The following is a 16,789-nucleotide window of genomic DNA, read 5'->3' as shown; positions in this document are numbered from 1 at the left end:
GACCTCTCACTATCGCGGCCTCTCTTGTTGTGGAGCACAGGCTCCAGACGCGCAGGCTCAGTAGTTGTGGCTCACGGGCCTAGTTGCTCCATGGCATGTGGGATCCTCCCAGACCAGGGCTCGAACCTGTGTCCCCTGCATTAGCAGGCAGATTCTCAACCACTGCGCCACCAGGGAAGCCCTGCCAGTTTTTTAAAAAGTGCCACTCTTAGACTCTTAGCATGTAAGGTTTTTAAAACCCACCTGTAAATCATATATGATTGTATATCTAGTTGTATGTCTAATTTTGAGGTGACCAGTAGCTAGCTGGCTCTCTAAGCAGAGCAGTATCTGTCTGATCACTCCAGATACTCTCCCTAGCTATGGTGAAATGTGAGCCAACTCTTTGAATCCAAGTCTATCCATCCTTCAAAATCTGTATGGGAGGAAAAAGTGTGGGGTGTTTTGTTGTTGTTGTTTTGGTTTGTGTTTGTGTTATTAATTTTGGGGGGGTATGAAATTTTGGTGTTCAAACGCTCCTCATGATGTGAGAGCAGTAGCAGTATAGGAATGTTTAAGATGTATTTTAATACTTGAGAGACTCATACTTGAGTAATACTGTTTGTTAGGCTGACACTGATAAGGAGAGGTAACATTTTAAAGAATACATATGGGTTTGGTTCAAGTAAGGTTTAATAATAACAATAGTTCATTCTCTTATGTACTCACTAATATAGTAAAGTTGTTTTTTATGCCTGAAAGCTGAAACAGGTCAAATAAAATCCTATAGATTTTGAAGTTGCAGATGGGAATGAGACAGGGCATCAGATCGTGAGATGTTTTATAGGAGGATACTTGGTAGTGATTTTTACAAACTAGCAAAGTCCCTGTTTTTAACAAAATCTGAGGTCCCTTGTTAAGATCTAGAAAATGTTAACTCCTTTCCTCCCTTCCTTTTCCTTTGCTACTCTTTTCTCATATTTTTAAAGATAGTATTTTAATCCATTTTTACCTTCTCATCCCCAGAGCAGATTGTTAGGATAGGTATAGAAATGTATTTTCAGAGGGTTCCACATTTGGATTTTATATCACGTATTGAATCTTTAAATCCCTACCAATGAAGATATCTTTTTTTTTTTTTTTTTTTTTTTTTTGCAGTGTGCGGGCCTCTCACTGTTGTGGCCTCTCCCATTGCGGAGCACAGGCTCCGGACGCGCAGGCTCAGCGGCCACGGCTCACGGGCCCAGCCGCTCCGCAGCACATGGGATCTTCCCAGACTGGGGCACGAACCCGTATCCCCTTCATCGGCAGGTGGACTCCCAACCACTGTGCCACCAGGGAAGCCCCAAGATATCTTATTGAGATGGAGATTATATTTGAAATGCTTGGTGTCTGGATGTTAGAAAGTATTTATTGGGTGAAGAGTTTATTTAGGTAGAGTAGAGGGGGGCAATTTCAGAATTTTCAGTCATGCTCACCTTGGGTATGAAATGTTTCAGGAGGAAGAGCAACTGGAAATGAACAGACTCACAAGATTCGAGGTTTTATATGATGGACCTGTTTAGTGCTCTAAATGTTCAAGTAAAACACATGAGCCTTAAGACAAAAGCTGTCTGTTCCCCCGTCTGTTCTCCACTTTATTGATACCCTCCCTCTTTCTCTATATCAGTTCTATAGAGGAAAAAAAATACCTTTGTGTGCTTGAACCTGGTTGCCTCTCTCTTTTCTCCACATATTTGAAGTGTTCCCGGATCTTGCTTTGGCATGTTCTTCCTGTATTGAACTCCCCTGGTAAAAGAGTTTCTGTTCCTCTATTTGAATTCTAGGAAGGCAGCAAGACAGGTGTGCCTTAGAGCCAGCTGTGATTCCTTAATAGCTTTCTTTTCCCCTTCACGTTCCTGCAGCTGAGATAACCTGTTTGTAGAAGCATAAGCTTTTTTGGAAGGCCCCTAGTGCTTTGGGGGAAAAGTTGGAGTGGAGTAGCAGCCTCTTGGGTTTTTGTGAGGGTTTGTTTGTTTGGTTTGGTTTTTTGGTCTATACTGTCTCGAAGCTATTTGCAATTATTCTCAACTGTTGCTGCACATAAGGGTCACTGGGGTCCCTTATGGTTCTCTAGGCTCTTCCTTTTGAGATACAGATTTATTAGGTTGGGGCGAAGCCAGAAATCTGCATTTTAAAATATGTCAGGTGAAAAGAATCTGCTTTCCTAGTACTCATTGTAAATTTCTGAATGCTCAGGTAACTGTTGTCCTTCATTCTCTGTATATTTTGGCTAAGACAGAATTCACCTCCCCTCAGAAGGTTTTAGCTTCCCTCTATTGACTTCTTGACATTTCTGCCAAGCTCTGCATCGCTTATCCTTAAAAGCAGAAGCTTCCTGACGTTTAAGGGAGGGAGATGGGGACTTTTAATAGAAACTTGGTTTCCAGGGGTCTCAAGTGTGAAGCCTTCATTTCCTCCACCTTCCTTGCTTTGTCCTACAATCAGCTAGAGCAAGACCGAGACGACCTCCTCTGGTTTTGGACAAGAGTGGGGGTTGGGGAAGAAGCTTGATTTGGACAAGAGAGAAGAAGTGATGGGAGCTAGTGACTCAGAATAGTGTTTGGTTCTGAGCTGACTGTGTACTGGGGCTTCAAATACTGTAAAGATAGGAGGAGATACAGTTCCTGGTAGTCTCTAATTCTGGTGTTGCTTTACAGTTCCTGGCATCCTTCTGGCTCTAGAAGGTTGAATCCGATCTCAACAGTTAAAAGATTGTTGAGAGTAGGTAAGATTGTTGTCCTGGGAGGTGTGTTATGTGTGGCGGTATTGGAGTATCTCTTCACTCTGCATGTGCTAAGATGATGGACTAGACCCTCTGCTAGTCCAGTCCTTCACCTTTAGTCCTGCTTAGGCTCTGTGCATTGGTCTTTAGGACCACCTCGTATTCTGTGGTCTGGCTGGCATAAAGGCTGAGGAATAAACATGTTCAAATGAATTTCAGAAACTGGGGCAGGGAGGTGACAGCTGTGTGTTTAAGCATTAAAGTGTTTCTGAGAGAAAAACCATCAGTTGCTGTCATTCACCCTGAGAGTATGAAATTAGAAGCCCACTCACCCTGGAGTGTTTCATAACCTTTACCTCTGGGAAGTCAAGGCCATGTCATTATTAATCTACCATTGCCTGAAAGCCCCCAGGCACTGCTTTTCATCCTGCCATCAGTCACGTGGCAGCAAAAGTTGGGAAAGTCACCAGAAGGCTCCCTGTCTTCCTTTTTGCCTCACTTTTACCTTACATTCCCTTGGAAAATCAGATTGGCCTGAGAACTATTAACATCTTAGTATGGTAATTCAATTACAAAAGGAGGCAATTATTTGGGGTTTTGTTTGTTTGTTTTTTGCAAACCGATAAATCCGTAGCTCACTATCAACCTCTCTTCCATCACTCCAGGGAAAAGACTTCTGAGAAAATAACTGTTAAAGTAGGATAAATAAAGTGGCATGGTTTAGGTCCTGTTGGGAAATATATATGAGACTCTTACACATTGAACAGTGTTGGATGTGGGCAATAGCTCAGTCATTAAAACAGCTATAGGAGAAGGGCCAACTCCAACTCAGCAGTACCTAAGCTTCCCTGAAATGTCCCTTTCTACTTGTAAGGATACCTGTGACTGAATTGTGTAGATTGGAATTTCTGCTTCTCATACATAGTGTAAGAAGGAATGATGTGAGTGAGCTCGTTGTACTGACCAGAAAAAATACCTGGCTTGGTTAATTCTTTTGGTCTCCTATAAGAACAGTGAGGATATCTTTTATTTGAATTCAGTAAATACTCTTGCTTTGTGTTTTGGGATTTACTGAGTTCAAATTCCCTACATAAGCTTGGTTACATTTGGGTCACTGTTTTGTTTCTTCTACTTTATCTCTGTGATCAGAGTGGCACTGGTAATAAGATTGAAAAAGGTGAATGCTTGGGCTTCCCTGGTGGCGCAGCAGTTAAGAATCTGCCTGCCAATGCAAGGGATATGGATTCGAGCCCTGACCCGGGAAGATGCCACATGCCGCGGAGCAACTACGCCCGTGCGCCACAGCTACTGACCCTGCACTCAAGAGCCTGCAAGCCACACTACTGAGCCCACGCACCACAACTACTGAAGCCCGCAAGCCTACAGCCTGTGCTTTGCAACAAGAGAAGCCACTGCAGTGAGAAGCCCGCGCACAGCAACAAAGACCCAACACAGCCAAAAATAAAAACAAATAAATAGGACTTCCTTGGTGGCGCAGTGGTTAAGAATCTGCTTGCCAATGCAGGGGACACGGGTTCGAGCCCTGGTCTGGGAAGATCCCACATACCGTGGAGCAACTAAGCTCATGTGCCACAGCTACTGAGCCTGTGCTCTCTAGGAGTGCCCATGAGCCACAACTACTGAAACCCGCGCGCCTAGATCCCGTGCTCCGCAACAAGAGAAGCCACCACAGTGAAAAGCCCACACACCACAACGAAGAGTAGCCCCCGCTTGCTGCAACTAGAGAAAGCCTGCACGCAGCAACAAAGACCCAACGCAGCCGAAAATAAATAAATTTATTTTTTAAAATAAATAAGTAAATTTTAAAGCAAAAAAACAAAAAAAGGTGAATGCTTTAGCATAGCCCATGGGGTGCTAATTAAATCAGAGTGGACTCCTTTTGGCAGAGCAAATAACCCTAGCACACTAAGCTTGAAGCAGTATTCTTTATTGTATTCAGGATAAAATTAGTAAGTTTTGAAAAATGTTCCCCTGAATTTGAATCTTGAAGACACAAGTTGGGTTTGGAAGGTAAAGCTGGAACTCCATTTTGGGTAGAGATTTTATTTCATTTATTTTATAAAATTAATTAATTAATCATTCATTCATGCATGCATGCATTTATTTAGGCTGCGCCGGGTCTTAGTTGTGGCATGCGAGATCTAGTTCCCTGACCAGGGATCGACCCCGGGCCCCCTGCATTGGGAGCATGGAGTCTTACCCACTGGACCACCAGGGAAGTCCCTGGGTAGAGATTTTATCTATGGTACTCTTTGCCATAAAAAGAGGCAATCACTTTAGGAAGCATCTGTGTGATATTCACGCTGCCACTTGTTGCAGCTGATCTTCCACTTGGGACTTAATTCCTGGCTACAGTGTATATGCCATGGAAACCACTGACAAGAGCCCTTCCTTAATTTAAAATTTCGAGCTATAACTTTGTACTTCAGTTCCCTCTCCTTTTCCTTCTTGGGGCACTGAGGTTTTTGGTTTTTTTTTAAATTAATCCCATTGTATTTAGAGAGGAATAAGTTCTTAAAGGACCAACACCAACCTTGTGACTTTATGTCATCTTGTCTTCTAAGTTTCTGCCTCTGGATCTGGGTGTTTGATCTCCATCTCTCTCTCTCTCTGTCTCTGTCTCTGTCTCTGTTTCTGTCTCTGTCTCTCTCTCTTTTTGCCATGCCACACCACACGGCTTGCGGATCTTAGTTCCCCCAAACAGGGATTGAACCACAGGCCTTGGCAGTGAAAGTCCCAAGTCACCACTGGACCGCCAGGAATTCACTGATCTCCGTCTCTTGATCTCATGTTTCTCTCTCACCTCAATACTTCTGGCCTCTCCTTTCTAATAGAAATATTTTCAAAACCACTTGCCAGGGACAGGCCACACATTTTGCTCCAAACTTTATAGCAGTCAGTAGAAAGAGGAAAACACAATTGTACCGTTTACAGTGATTCACAGCGTTCAAAAGGTAAAACTAACAAGTTGCTCAGCAAAAGCATAATTATTTGGGGTCTGGGAATCAGAAAGAAAATTTCCCCATGAGTCCTCATAATGCAGTAATGTAATGAACAATGGCACACATTTTTATAGTCATTCAGTTGTGAATTCATAAGCCCTATGAGGTTAAAGATTTTTGTCTTATTCACCTCTCTATTCCCAATGCCAGAAAACAGTGCCTGACCCAAAGTAGGCTCTCAGTGGTTATTTGAATGACTAGTGGATGAATGGTTTAATTTTATGGTTTCAGTGTTATTGACAGTGTTGATAGAAACTGATGTTGTGTAATTCAGTGAAAGCAATTCCTCAGGGGCCTTTAGAGTACCTGGAATTGGGTCTACAGAGTTAGAGGTTGGATCCTTGCTTAGTTCCCTTGGAGATTACCTTATATAGATATCTGGTTTTGTAGTCATTAATTGTTTGGGATGTTGATATCAGGTAAAGCCTGACAGCATAGTTTTTTTTTTTTAGGGTCCCAGAAAGAGAAGATGGTTAATAGTACCTGATGGAGAAGACTGTGGTTTTGCTGAGTTACTGTTCTGCTACACTTTAACCTTAAATCTGATCCTCTTTCCAAATATCGTTTGCCTCGCAACTGAAGGGAATTTCCTTGTTGCCTTGGTAATGTCTGTTTCTTGACAACTTTTGATGACTTCACTTGTAGTGTAGAAGAATGAATGACATTGTTAGTTTCAAAATTCTGTTGGTGGTCTCAGCCTTTGTTTCAAGGACCAGAAGGAAGCAATAGAAATAATGGCTAACATTTATTGAATACTTATATGATAGTTCCTATGTACTAAGCACTTTCACACATGTAATTTGTATCTTGGGGCAACCTGGAATGTCTCTGTCTTTTCTTTCAGCAGGTATCATTTTCTTTATATTGTCCAAGGATTTGCCAAATGTGAAAGGGAAACAAGAAGAAAAGTGAATTTTGAGAAGTTGAAGATGTCTTCTGAAAGGTTCAGTTAGGATCTGTCTTATTCCATGATGGGAAAATACAGTGATAGTGATTCATGGGGGCATTTGGCTTTATTAAATATATATCATGCTTTCTGCCCTGTGCTTCTTATACGACCTCTCTCCTCTTTTACACAGTTCCCTTGCTTGTTTTTATGACCAAACTTCTGAAAAGAAAAACAAGGCAGTTACTGGGAGATAGGAGTGAGGATCATGTATGCTGAAGTTATTAGCGTCGGTCAGTTAGTTGGCTTGCTGTTTAAGTCTTGAGTGAGAGAATGAGGGAAGTGAAGTACATGGATCAATCTGAATATCCAGTGCCTGTGTTTAGTCAGTGAGGACAGGTTTCTCTTCTGATTTTGGAGGCAAGTGGTGTGTTTTGAAGTTTTCACTTGATAGCAAATAAGGGCATTTCAGATTCCAGCACTATTCTTCCCACACGGGAGCAAGCCTGGGAAGAAAAAAGATTTGTTAGTGGTTGAGGGTTTGTGGGAGGGAAGTGGGGGAGGGATGAAGAAGGGAAAGGTTTGCAAATGCATATGACACTGAGCTATAGGGGTCAGTGCTGCCTGCAGATGCACAACCCCATTTGTGCACTTGAGCATGGCCTGGGGGAGCATTGGCCTGATGAATGCAGAGGGAGATGCATTTTGATCGAGGTAATTTCCTTCAGATGGGTCTCACCATCCCATGAATCAAAACCTGTCAGCAAGGAGCTAAAGATGGAGTGAAGTTTATTGTACGTTTGTTTCCATGCGACACCGTCACGCTAGAAGGGTCAAGTGAGAGAGATCATTAGAACTGTGTTGATTTACTGGGCCTGTTGTGCACTTTCCCTGCAGGGCAAGGAGGAAAGAGGCTTTAGGAGGGGAGCTGAGGGGCACTGGGTAGGGAGAGAAGGGCAGGCATGCACAAAATAAATAAAACCCTCGCTGGTCTCTGCGGGTGAGGGGTGGGCAGGCTCTTCATAGGGGGTGGGAGGTGGGGGCATCTGTATTGTTTTTTTCCCCCTAGAGCCCCTGGTATATTTGGAGCAGATGCTCTGCCTAGATCTCCAGGAGAAGGCACCAGAGGATTAAAAAAGGAATCTCAAGGGGAAATCTCTGATACTAGCCATAGTGGCTAGAGAAATATATCCATCTGACCCCACCCCACCCCTTCTTTTCCTCCCTCATTCTTTCCTCACCTTTGAGCTCAAAAAGAAACACAGGAAATTTAATTTAGAAGTCAAACTCCCCATTTTGGGATACAGTGAAGTAGAGAACCAGAGGAAAGGCTGTGCCACACATTCCAAATGGACGTAGGCTTTGTGGTGAGATTTGTGAAGGGAATGGCCCCAAGATTTGTGCAGAGAGAATAGCTAGGTTTCAGCAGTAACATCTCCCTCTGTGATGTGAACGTGCTGAAGTATCCCTAGCGCTGAATTGAATGAAAAAAGTAAATAGTGGTAGTTCAGCAAGATACAATCTAGTCCTGCCTATCCCCAAGAAGGGTATGGTATGCTCCATTTATTTCCCTTAAAGTTGTTTCCTACTTGGCCTGGAAGCTTAATGAAATGGAGAATTTTTCATCTAGAATGTTCTATAGAGGTTCTCATTTTGAAATCTCCATTTATATCCCTTATTCACTTTTTATCTTAGTGGTGGTAGACAAAATCAAGAAAAGCTTCCTAGTGACTTTGGTAAGGAAAAATATAGTGAGGCCTGTGTTCATTGGAAACCCTAATTCTTTTCATACAGTTCAACAGATGGAATAACCAATTAGCCAAAGTTAGAAACAAATTGAGTTGAGAAAATCTTTAGTATGAGACTATTACTAATTGGAGTCCTAGTTAGTTATGAAGTAGAGGCATATAGTATGGTAGAAAAGGGGGTAGGATCCTTGCATTGACCCAGTCATTTGAGTGATGTAGAAGTTGTTGAAGTAGTTTACAACTACTTTTTTTTTTTTTTAATTTAATTAATTTATTTTTGGCTGCGTTGGGTCTTCGTTGCTGCGTGTGGGCTTTCTCTAGGTTGCAGCGAGTGGTGGCTTCTCTTGCTGCGGAGCACGGGCTCTAGACACACGGGCTCAGTAGTTGTGGCTCACGGGCTCTAGAGCGCAGGCTCAGTAGTTGTGGCGCACGGGCTTAGTTGGTCCGTGGCATGTGGGATCTTCCCGAACCAGGGCTCGAACCTGTGTCCCCTGCATTGGCAGGCGGATTCTTAACCACTGCGCCACCAGAGAAGCCCTACAACTACTTTTAGCTAAGGATCCTAGTGATCCTAGTGATCCTTCTTCCCTTGGAAATTAAGAACTACTTCCATTCTGCTACTCTTCTTCCAAAGTGCTTATGTAAGATCCTGAGGTTTTGATAAAGTTAAGAAAGTGGGTTCTCGAGTAAAATGTCTTGGGTTCCATTTCTGGCTCTGCCACTTAACTATTTGTGAGACTTGGGCAAGTTACTTAATCTCTCAAAGACTCAGTTTTCTTATCTATAAAATGACCTGCTGTATCTGTCATGGTACCTGATATGTTTAAGATTGTTAAAACAACTAAATGAGATACTGAATGTAAAGAACTTCATATAGTACCTGGCACATAGTAAGCACCCAAATGTTAGTGGCTATAATATAATCATTATTATTTTAATTTATGATTATTAAAGACAGGAATACTTTTTTCCTTTGGAACCTGGCTTAGTGTTTTACAGTAGTTTAGATGACATTAATTATGTACCTACTATGAATTTGCTGATGGTTATAATGAAAAAGGCAGAAAAAGTATGTAGGCAGTATTCTATTCTAGTAATGCACTGTGATTAAGTGATAACTCTTGTGTAGGATTCTTCAGTCCTTCAATAGCCACCAACCTTGCTTAGCTACTTTCTTACTTGCTAGAAGGCAGGTGGCACAAAAGCGAGAAAATGAACGTTTCTCAAGCTGAAAGAGCCAAAGTAAGGCTGAGAAAGTACTCCTGACTACTGTGTTCAGAGAGCTGTGCTAGCTAGACAGATTGAACACAGAAGGCTGTATAGCTGCCCTGCTTTTGACCAAGAGGCGGTTCCTGTGGTCGTAGGGACAAAGGCAGCTCCATGGTCAGCATTGAGAGTAAAGGTATTTTAAAAGTTCTTGTGTCTCTGTAGGCCTGTTGGTTGCCTTTCCTTTTGACTCTGGTTTTTGGGACACTCAGAGACACAACCTGCCTACGTACGTCAGGAATATGAACTTCTTGGGTTTTAAAAAAAAAAAATCCAGATCAGGAGCACCACACATAAGCTTGCTCAAAAGTTTGTTTAAGCAACTACACCCCAGTTTAAAAAAAAAAAAAGTTTGATTCAACACGCTTGACCTGACCTTATGTTGGTTAATTTTTGTAAATAAAGTCAAAGAAACTGTCCTGGCTCATGATTAGGGTATTATGTGTGTATGGAGTAGAGGATCCCCTGGGATATCTGAGAAGATAGGATCTTTGTCTAGATGTGTCAAGTTCTAGAAAATGCTTTTGGGGGAGAAAAAACACCCAGGAAGCCCACATACTTTTAGATGTTTCTAATCCTAGGGCTGGGCTTTTGATTGCTGGTGACAGGGTATGAGGGGAAGGTGAAAAAGGAGAAAATAAATAACTGTTAAAGTGGGATAAATAAAGTGGCAGGGTTTAGGTCCTGGTGAGAATATCATATATATGAGACTCTGACATTGAATAGTGCTGGATGTGAACAGTAGCTCAGTCTTTAAAATGCTATAGGAGAATGGCCAGCTCCAGTTCATAGTATACTGGAACATTCTCTCCAATTACAGGGCAGACACCATGAGTCTCTTGGATGCTTGGAAAAGGTCCAAAGCATCTCTTTCAGAGAGATGACTGCAGCTTTTTCCTTATTTCAAAATCATTTCAGACTCTTCAGAGCCTTCTATGACTTTGCTGGGTATTCATAACACTTAGCTTTCTTTGTAAGTTCTTCAGAAACACCACTCTGGCCCCCTTCCCCTTCCCTTCCTTAGCAAGAAAATGGAACTTGTAAGCAGTGTTCGACAAATAGTTTGGGTGCCTTCTACCAACCTGCTCCCTGCAGGTATTATTAGTAAAGCCTCAGTTTCCCATATCTCTGAACTACAAAAATTTCTTTAGCACAGAAATTTGTTTTATGGGTGTTTCCTACTGTTTTCTTGACTCTCCTTGTCTTATGAATATTGAAGCCCTACTTAACATTAAGTTTTTAGTCATTCTAGGGACAATATGCTATATGCTAGCTTATTCAGTTTCCTATCTGTTTTTTTCTGTGGGTGTGATCCTTAGTTCTTGACACAAGGTTGGCCAGCATATTGTAGCGAATAAGTTATAATTTCATTCCCATTTACCTTGTGAATGGAGGGATAGCTTGTTTCAGCCCTTTTCTTTGTCCCTGAACAGTCTGAGGATGATGAGAAGCTGAAAAAGAGGAAGGAGCGATTTGGGATTGTCACAAGTTCAGCTGGAACAGGAACCACAGAGGATACAGAGGTAAAATATACCTGGAATGCTTCACAGGGCCCTTGAAGGGAAAATGAAGACAAACAAACAGAATGGAGAAACATTGTTATTTCCCTGGCCTACTTCATTTTTTTTTTTTTTTTTTGCGGTACGCGGGCCTCTCACTGTTGTGGCCTCTCCCGTTGCAGAGCGCAGGCTCAGCGGCCACGGCTCACAGGCCCAGCCGTTCTGCGGCATGTGGGATCCTCCCGGACCGGGGCACGAACCTGTGTCCCCTGTATCGGCAGGCGGACTCTCAACCACTGTGCCACCAGGGAAGCCCCTCCCTGGCCTACTTCTTACGTGCCTAAATGACAAGATTTTTGGTCCTTTGCTTGATATCTGTTTTCTGGATAAAGTGGCCCCACTGAATTCCATCAATATACTTATGTAATTCACTATTAAGAGCCAGTTAACCTAGTAGGAAAGAGCACAAGATTTGGAATCAATTAAGCTTGGATAAGTGGCTGTGCCACTTAGTATTACTATATTTCTTATAAGTTATAGTAATTTTCTGAGCCTCAGTTTCATCATCTGGAAAGTGGAGATAATAAAACCTACCTCGAAGTGGTATTTTAAGCATGAAATGATTCTGTGTAAAATGTCAAGTATTCAGTAAGTAGCAGTGTTTCTGCTTATCTGCCAAGCAAATTTCTTTCACCATATAATGAAGGCCATATCCAACCCAGACACAAATATAGTTGTGCGGCATGTGGGATCTTTTAGTTGTGGTATGTGGGCTCTAGTTCCCTGACCAGGGATTGAACCTGGGCCCCCTGCATTGGGAGCATAGAGTCTTACCCACTGGACCACCAGGGAAGTCCCTGGAAGCGGAGAGTCTTAATCACTGGACCGCCAGGGAAGTCCTCAAATGAGACTTCTTGTTCTTGTCACTTTATTTACAGATAGTTTCTCAAAATGAAAGAATAGCTTTTTGTTTGTTTGTTTGTTTAAGACTTGTGTGCATCTATATCCCAGCATTTTCTGGAGTAACATTCATTGAGACTCTGAGCATTGGCAGACTGCTCAGAGCATTGACAGACAATATTGATTTGCTGGTTTGAGAGTATCTATAATGGAGACCAAGCGTTAGCAGAGGTGTACATGAACAGTTGAAACAATGAATATGTTTAGGGACTTCTCTGGTGGTCCAGTGGTTAAGACTGCAAGCTCCCAAGGCAGGGGGCCTGGGTTCAATCCCTGGTCAGATAACTAGATCCCACATGCCGCAACAAAGATCCCGCACACGACAGCGAAGATCCCGCGTGCCACAACCTAGACCCTGCGCAGCCTATGTTTAGAATTATAGAAATTTCTTAGATTTCTGATGAGGAATTTGAAATGTTACTTCTTCCATTTAATCCAAATTTACTTCTTTCCATCTACATCTAGAGATGGCCTCTGAACTCTATTACCTGACACACTCAAAATCTTTTTTAAAATTATTTATTTATCTATTTTATTTTTGGCTGCGTTGGGTCTTTGTTGCTGCACGCGGGCTTTCTCTAGTTGCGGCAAACGGGGGCTACTCTTCGTTGCGGTACGTGGGCTTCTCATTGCGGTGGCTCCTCTTGTTGCAGAGCACGGGCTCTAGGCGTGTGGGCTCAGTACTTGTGGCACACAGGCTCAGTTGCCTCGCGGCATGTGGGGTCTTCCCGGGCCAGGGCTTGAACCTGCGTCCCCTGTATTGGCAGGCGGATTCTTAACCACTGCACCACCAGGGAAGCCCTCAAAATCTCTTTATGAATAAATAGCAGAGTCAATCTTGTAATAAACCCTGAAAATTTCAAAATCTGATCAGTTTACATTCTCCACTATGAAAAAACTAAAGGACTTTGTATTCTTCTTTGTGCTACTAATTCAGAATAAAGCATTACCTGTTGTAAGTAAATGGCTGCTTACTTGCCGACTTGCCAGGATGAGCTAGAAGTAAACTTAGGCTTGTCTTAATTCTAGTTAAAATTACTCCCTCTTTGCCAAGGAAACTGTCATTAGACCAGACATGCTCACTGAGTTGGTACATTTGACCTCCAAGATAAGGCAGATGAGGATTTTGTTGAGCAGAAAGGAATAGTGGCTTTTATTGGGAGAGTTAGTATATGTAAGGGAGTAGTAACTTTTGAGGCTAATGGAGTTTATGTGAACCAGATGACTTTCATGTGATACCAAAGAATTGTGTCAGTAATCCAGGTGGAAGTGAGCTTGGCTTGTATGCACGGCATGTGGGATCTTAGTTTCCCCAACCAGGGATCAAACCCGCAGCCACTGCATTGGAAGAGCAGAGTCTTAACTACTGGACCGCCAGGGAAGTCCCACTCAGCTTTTCTTTTTAATATAACTTTAATCTCCTTTGTGAATGGAATAAAAAAAAAAAAGCCCCCTCTTTTCTAGGGGCAGTGGTTAGAGTGAGGACTCAGTAGTGTTTTGTGAGTCACTCCCAGAACAAAAATATCTTTCTCTCTTTCTTCCCCCCACCCATTTTGTGCCCTCTCTCCCACACTGCCTCCCTTAAGAGATCCATGTTGGGGCCTCCCCACCCCCCATTTATTCTGTTGGCATTGAAGATTTATATGCCTCTTTGTGGATTTGGAGGCCGAAGGAATAGTTGCTGATTGGGCCTAACTGCCCAGAAGGGCATCCCCTTCACCTTCTCCATGAAATAGCATTGGTCAACCTTTTGTCCTTTGAAATTTCCCATCTCCCCACTGACTGGAAGACTTTTCCCAGCCTGTTGAAGGATCCATTGTTTCCAGGCTAACTTGCTATAAGGCTGAGTGGCCTTTTCTCCTTCAGGAATCTTTCCATTTTCTACCATTATTCTCTTCCTCCTCTCCCTCCCCCACCCCCTACTCCCCACAGTCTTCTCCCCTCCTTGTTCTCCTTTCCCATCAAACCAGCTCTAACTGGATAACTAGAGAGATTCAGACATTAAATCTCTGGCTGCCAAGCATAAGCCTGGCTTTCCCTCCTTCTTGGACCTTGTGACAGTCCATGTGAGTTTGGATTAAAGCAGCCAGGAACCCAGGCCACTGTTGTCTTGCAATCTAATTTTTTTCTTCTTGGTTCTTCCTTATAGGCAAAGAAGAGGAAAAGAGCAGAGCGCTTTGGGATTGCCTGATGGAAAGCTTTTGATGCTTTCTATTCTCCAGTGGTTTCCATCTCTTCGACTCTTCCTGGTCACATGTATACCTAAATGCACAGTCATGTGCCTAGGTTCTGCCTTGCAGTGAGGGAGCATGTACCTCAGGTACATCCGTGAACTCCAGCAGCAGTTTGACTTACTGCAGTTCCAACTTTAAGGTTTTTGTTGTGTTGTTGTTGTTTTTTAATTATTATTTTGCTTGTTAATAAAAAATGTAGAAAAAAGAACAGTGTGTTTTATCAGGTGCTCCTTTGAGTTCTTAGTGCCAGATTAGACCAGATAAGGAGAGCTTCAGGGGCAAATATTATAGCGAATTAGCCATAATGCCTTTATCCTTTAGAAAAGAGAACAAGGAAAAGGATTGAGTATGTCTCTTTAAGCCTATTTATTTCCTTCTCTCATACTCACAGGCATCCTTTTACTTCTTTATCCTCCATGAAGAGGCCAAGTTTCACCCTGAATCTTTGCTTCAGCAGGTTGACATGACCCACTGGAATAAGATAGGGAGAACACTGTGGGTTTTAGGAGGTGCAAAGGATATAAACACAAGGACTAGTGATTGGTAGTCTATAATGGAATGGAGTCCAGAGTCCCTCCCTATTCTGGAGTCCGGAAGGGCCCTATTTTCAAGAGTAACTTGTGTGGTCTCAGTCGAAGCCAATATGTGGGATCCTGCTACTTAATCTTTTTGGGCATGTTGGTATAGGGTTTCTCCTATTAATCTTTACTTCTGTACATCTATATAAGGTTGGGTTTTGTTTGGTTTTCTGATAATAAAACTTAAGAGCTTGGCATCGTACCTGAAGACTTTGGTCTCATGATCAGATCCCACGTTGCTGTGGTGTAATTCCTCATTCCCATTTCTACTAACACCTCTGTCTGGTTTTGTAATTAATAGAAAAGTAATGGTTTGATCACCTTCCTAACAAGAATCTCTTTCCACAAAGTCTCTTTGGTTGCTGGAGGACAAGGACCTAAGTTTAGAATGAGGAGATCCAAAGAGTGCCCATTTGTTGTGATTTTTGCCCCATTCTGAAACTTTGGAGAAATGAACAAAAAGGAATGCTGGTTAAAGTTCTTCCTCCTATCATCTCTGGCCTATACTGTCTGCCTCCCTTTTCTTCAGGCCCTGATTCTGAGGCTAGCTTTTCCTTTCTCTTACTCTTGTCTCTCTGAAAACGGAACCAGAGAGAATTAGTTCAGTTTTGTAGCTTTACAGAGATCATAGATTCAGGAAGGGTTTACTACCCAAAATAAAAAAGAGGTAAAGGAATAGAGCAGATGCTGATAATGGAGTGGAGCACTAGGTCCTTCAGAAGTTTTCTTCACTTTGTCTCCTTATCCTCTATAATGTTCCAGAAAGGGATTCAGCCTGCCCACCCCCAACCCCTGCCCCCCGGATTCTCTTCCTGAAGCCTAATCACTAATCAGTCTTTTCCACACTTAAACTCGCTTTCCCCATATTTTTGACACAGTGTTTCTCAATTTGTGTGGATTTTTTACTAGCCCTTTTCATCCCTTTCCAGCAGCTGTTCTTATGTTGGTCAGAAGTCTCTCACCTCCAAGCCTGCTCACCAGATCCTCCTCTTCCTGTGTCATTGTAATCATTCCACACATACTTTTTGAGTGTGAATAGTTCAGGATGCCTATGTCTTTTTTACTAATTCAGTCTTAAAATAGTAAGTCCCTTGAACGGCAGGACAGGCATCCAAGTTTGCAGTTCTTTATCTGGTGTCCAAGTACCCTTCCTTCCTATCCCCTAGTCTCTTTAGTGCAGCTAATCTGAGATCCAGATGTAGTTAGCTGACTTCAGGCTTCTTTTCCCTGTTCTGAAGCTGTGACATTCTCTGCATACCTGGAAGCTCTTAATGAGGGAGCCTATAAAGATGCGGAGGGAACCAGCTCCGTCAGCTGTAAATCTGCACCTTTTTACGGTTCTCTAGGATGATTCTCTTTTTCTCCACCATCACTCTAAACTGCCCTTCCCCCAACCCCAAGTCCTGGGAACTTACTTCTGAAGATACAAGGCTAGAAGCTTCTGTGGGGATGAGGGCTATAAGGAAGATGTGAATAAGAGCAACACTCTTGGTATTGAGTCCTGTTGCCATATCTGACATGAGAAACAGATCAGGGGGAAAGAAAGACCTTATATAAATATGTGAGAATAGCTATTTTTCCCTGTTCTCTTTTATGAGGGCCTCTGACTGTCACTCACCTCTGGTGATTGGAATCCACCAAAATCTAATGTCCCCCCTCTCTTGCAACATGTCCACACTCTTCTTGTTTTCCCTTCCAAAGGGACTGAAAAATGTCAGGTTTTACAACTTTGGGGATCCTTTTTGAGCCCAAAGTACTCCCAGCTTTCTCTTTATTTCTTTTCCTTTTTCAGTTGTCCCAGCCTTTAATTTTTCTACCTCTCAAACCACTATTAATAGATTAGAATGAAATA

General features: G+C 42.6%; 1 protein-coding gene across 4 annotated transcripts in view; it reads left to right on the top strand.

Moving 5' to 3' along the window:
• Positions 1-14,567, top strand: part of SARNP (SAP domain containing ribonucleoprotein) — a 52,603-nt gene extending 38,036 nt beyond the window's left edge. Inside the window, exons 10-12 of one of the 4 annotated variants that reach the window (XM_059081501.2) lie at positions 6,219-6,368; positions 11,100-11,189; positions 14,275-14,567. In XM_059081501.2, coding sequence (XP_058937484.1) covers positions 6,219-6,368; positions 11,100-11,189; positions 14,275-14,316 — 282 coding nt within the window. In that variant the 3' untranslated portion in view covers positions 14,317-14,567. Of the gene's footprint in view, positions 1-6,218; positions 6,369-6,610; positions 6,671-11,099; positions 11,190-14,274 lie in introns of those variants that run through there. The other 3 variants (XM_059081505.2, XM_059081502.2, XM_059081507.2) reach the window with 3 other exon arrangements.
• Positions 14,568-16,789: the final 2,222 nt, after the last annotated feature.

The sequence above is a fragment of the Kogia breviceps genome, chromosome 12, assembly GCF_026419965.1.
Source record: "Kogia breviceps isolate mKogBre1 chromosome 12, mKogBre1 haplotype 1, whole genome shotgun sequence".
NCBI classification, from domain to species: Eukaryota; Metazoa; Chordata; class Mammalia; order Artiodactyla; family Physeteridae; genus Kogia; species Kogia breviceps.
The sequence above is the reverse complement of the archived record's forward strand: the minus strand, read 5'-3'. Positions and strand labels throughout refer to the sequence as shown.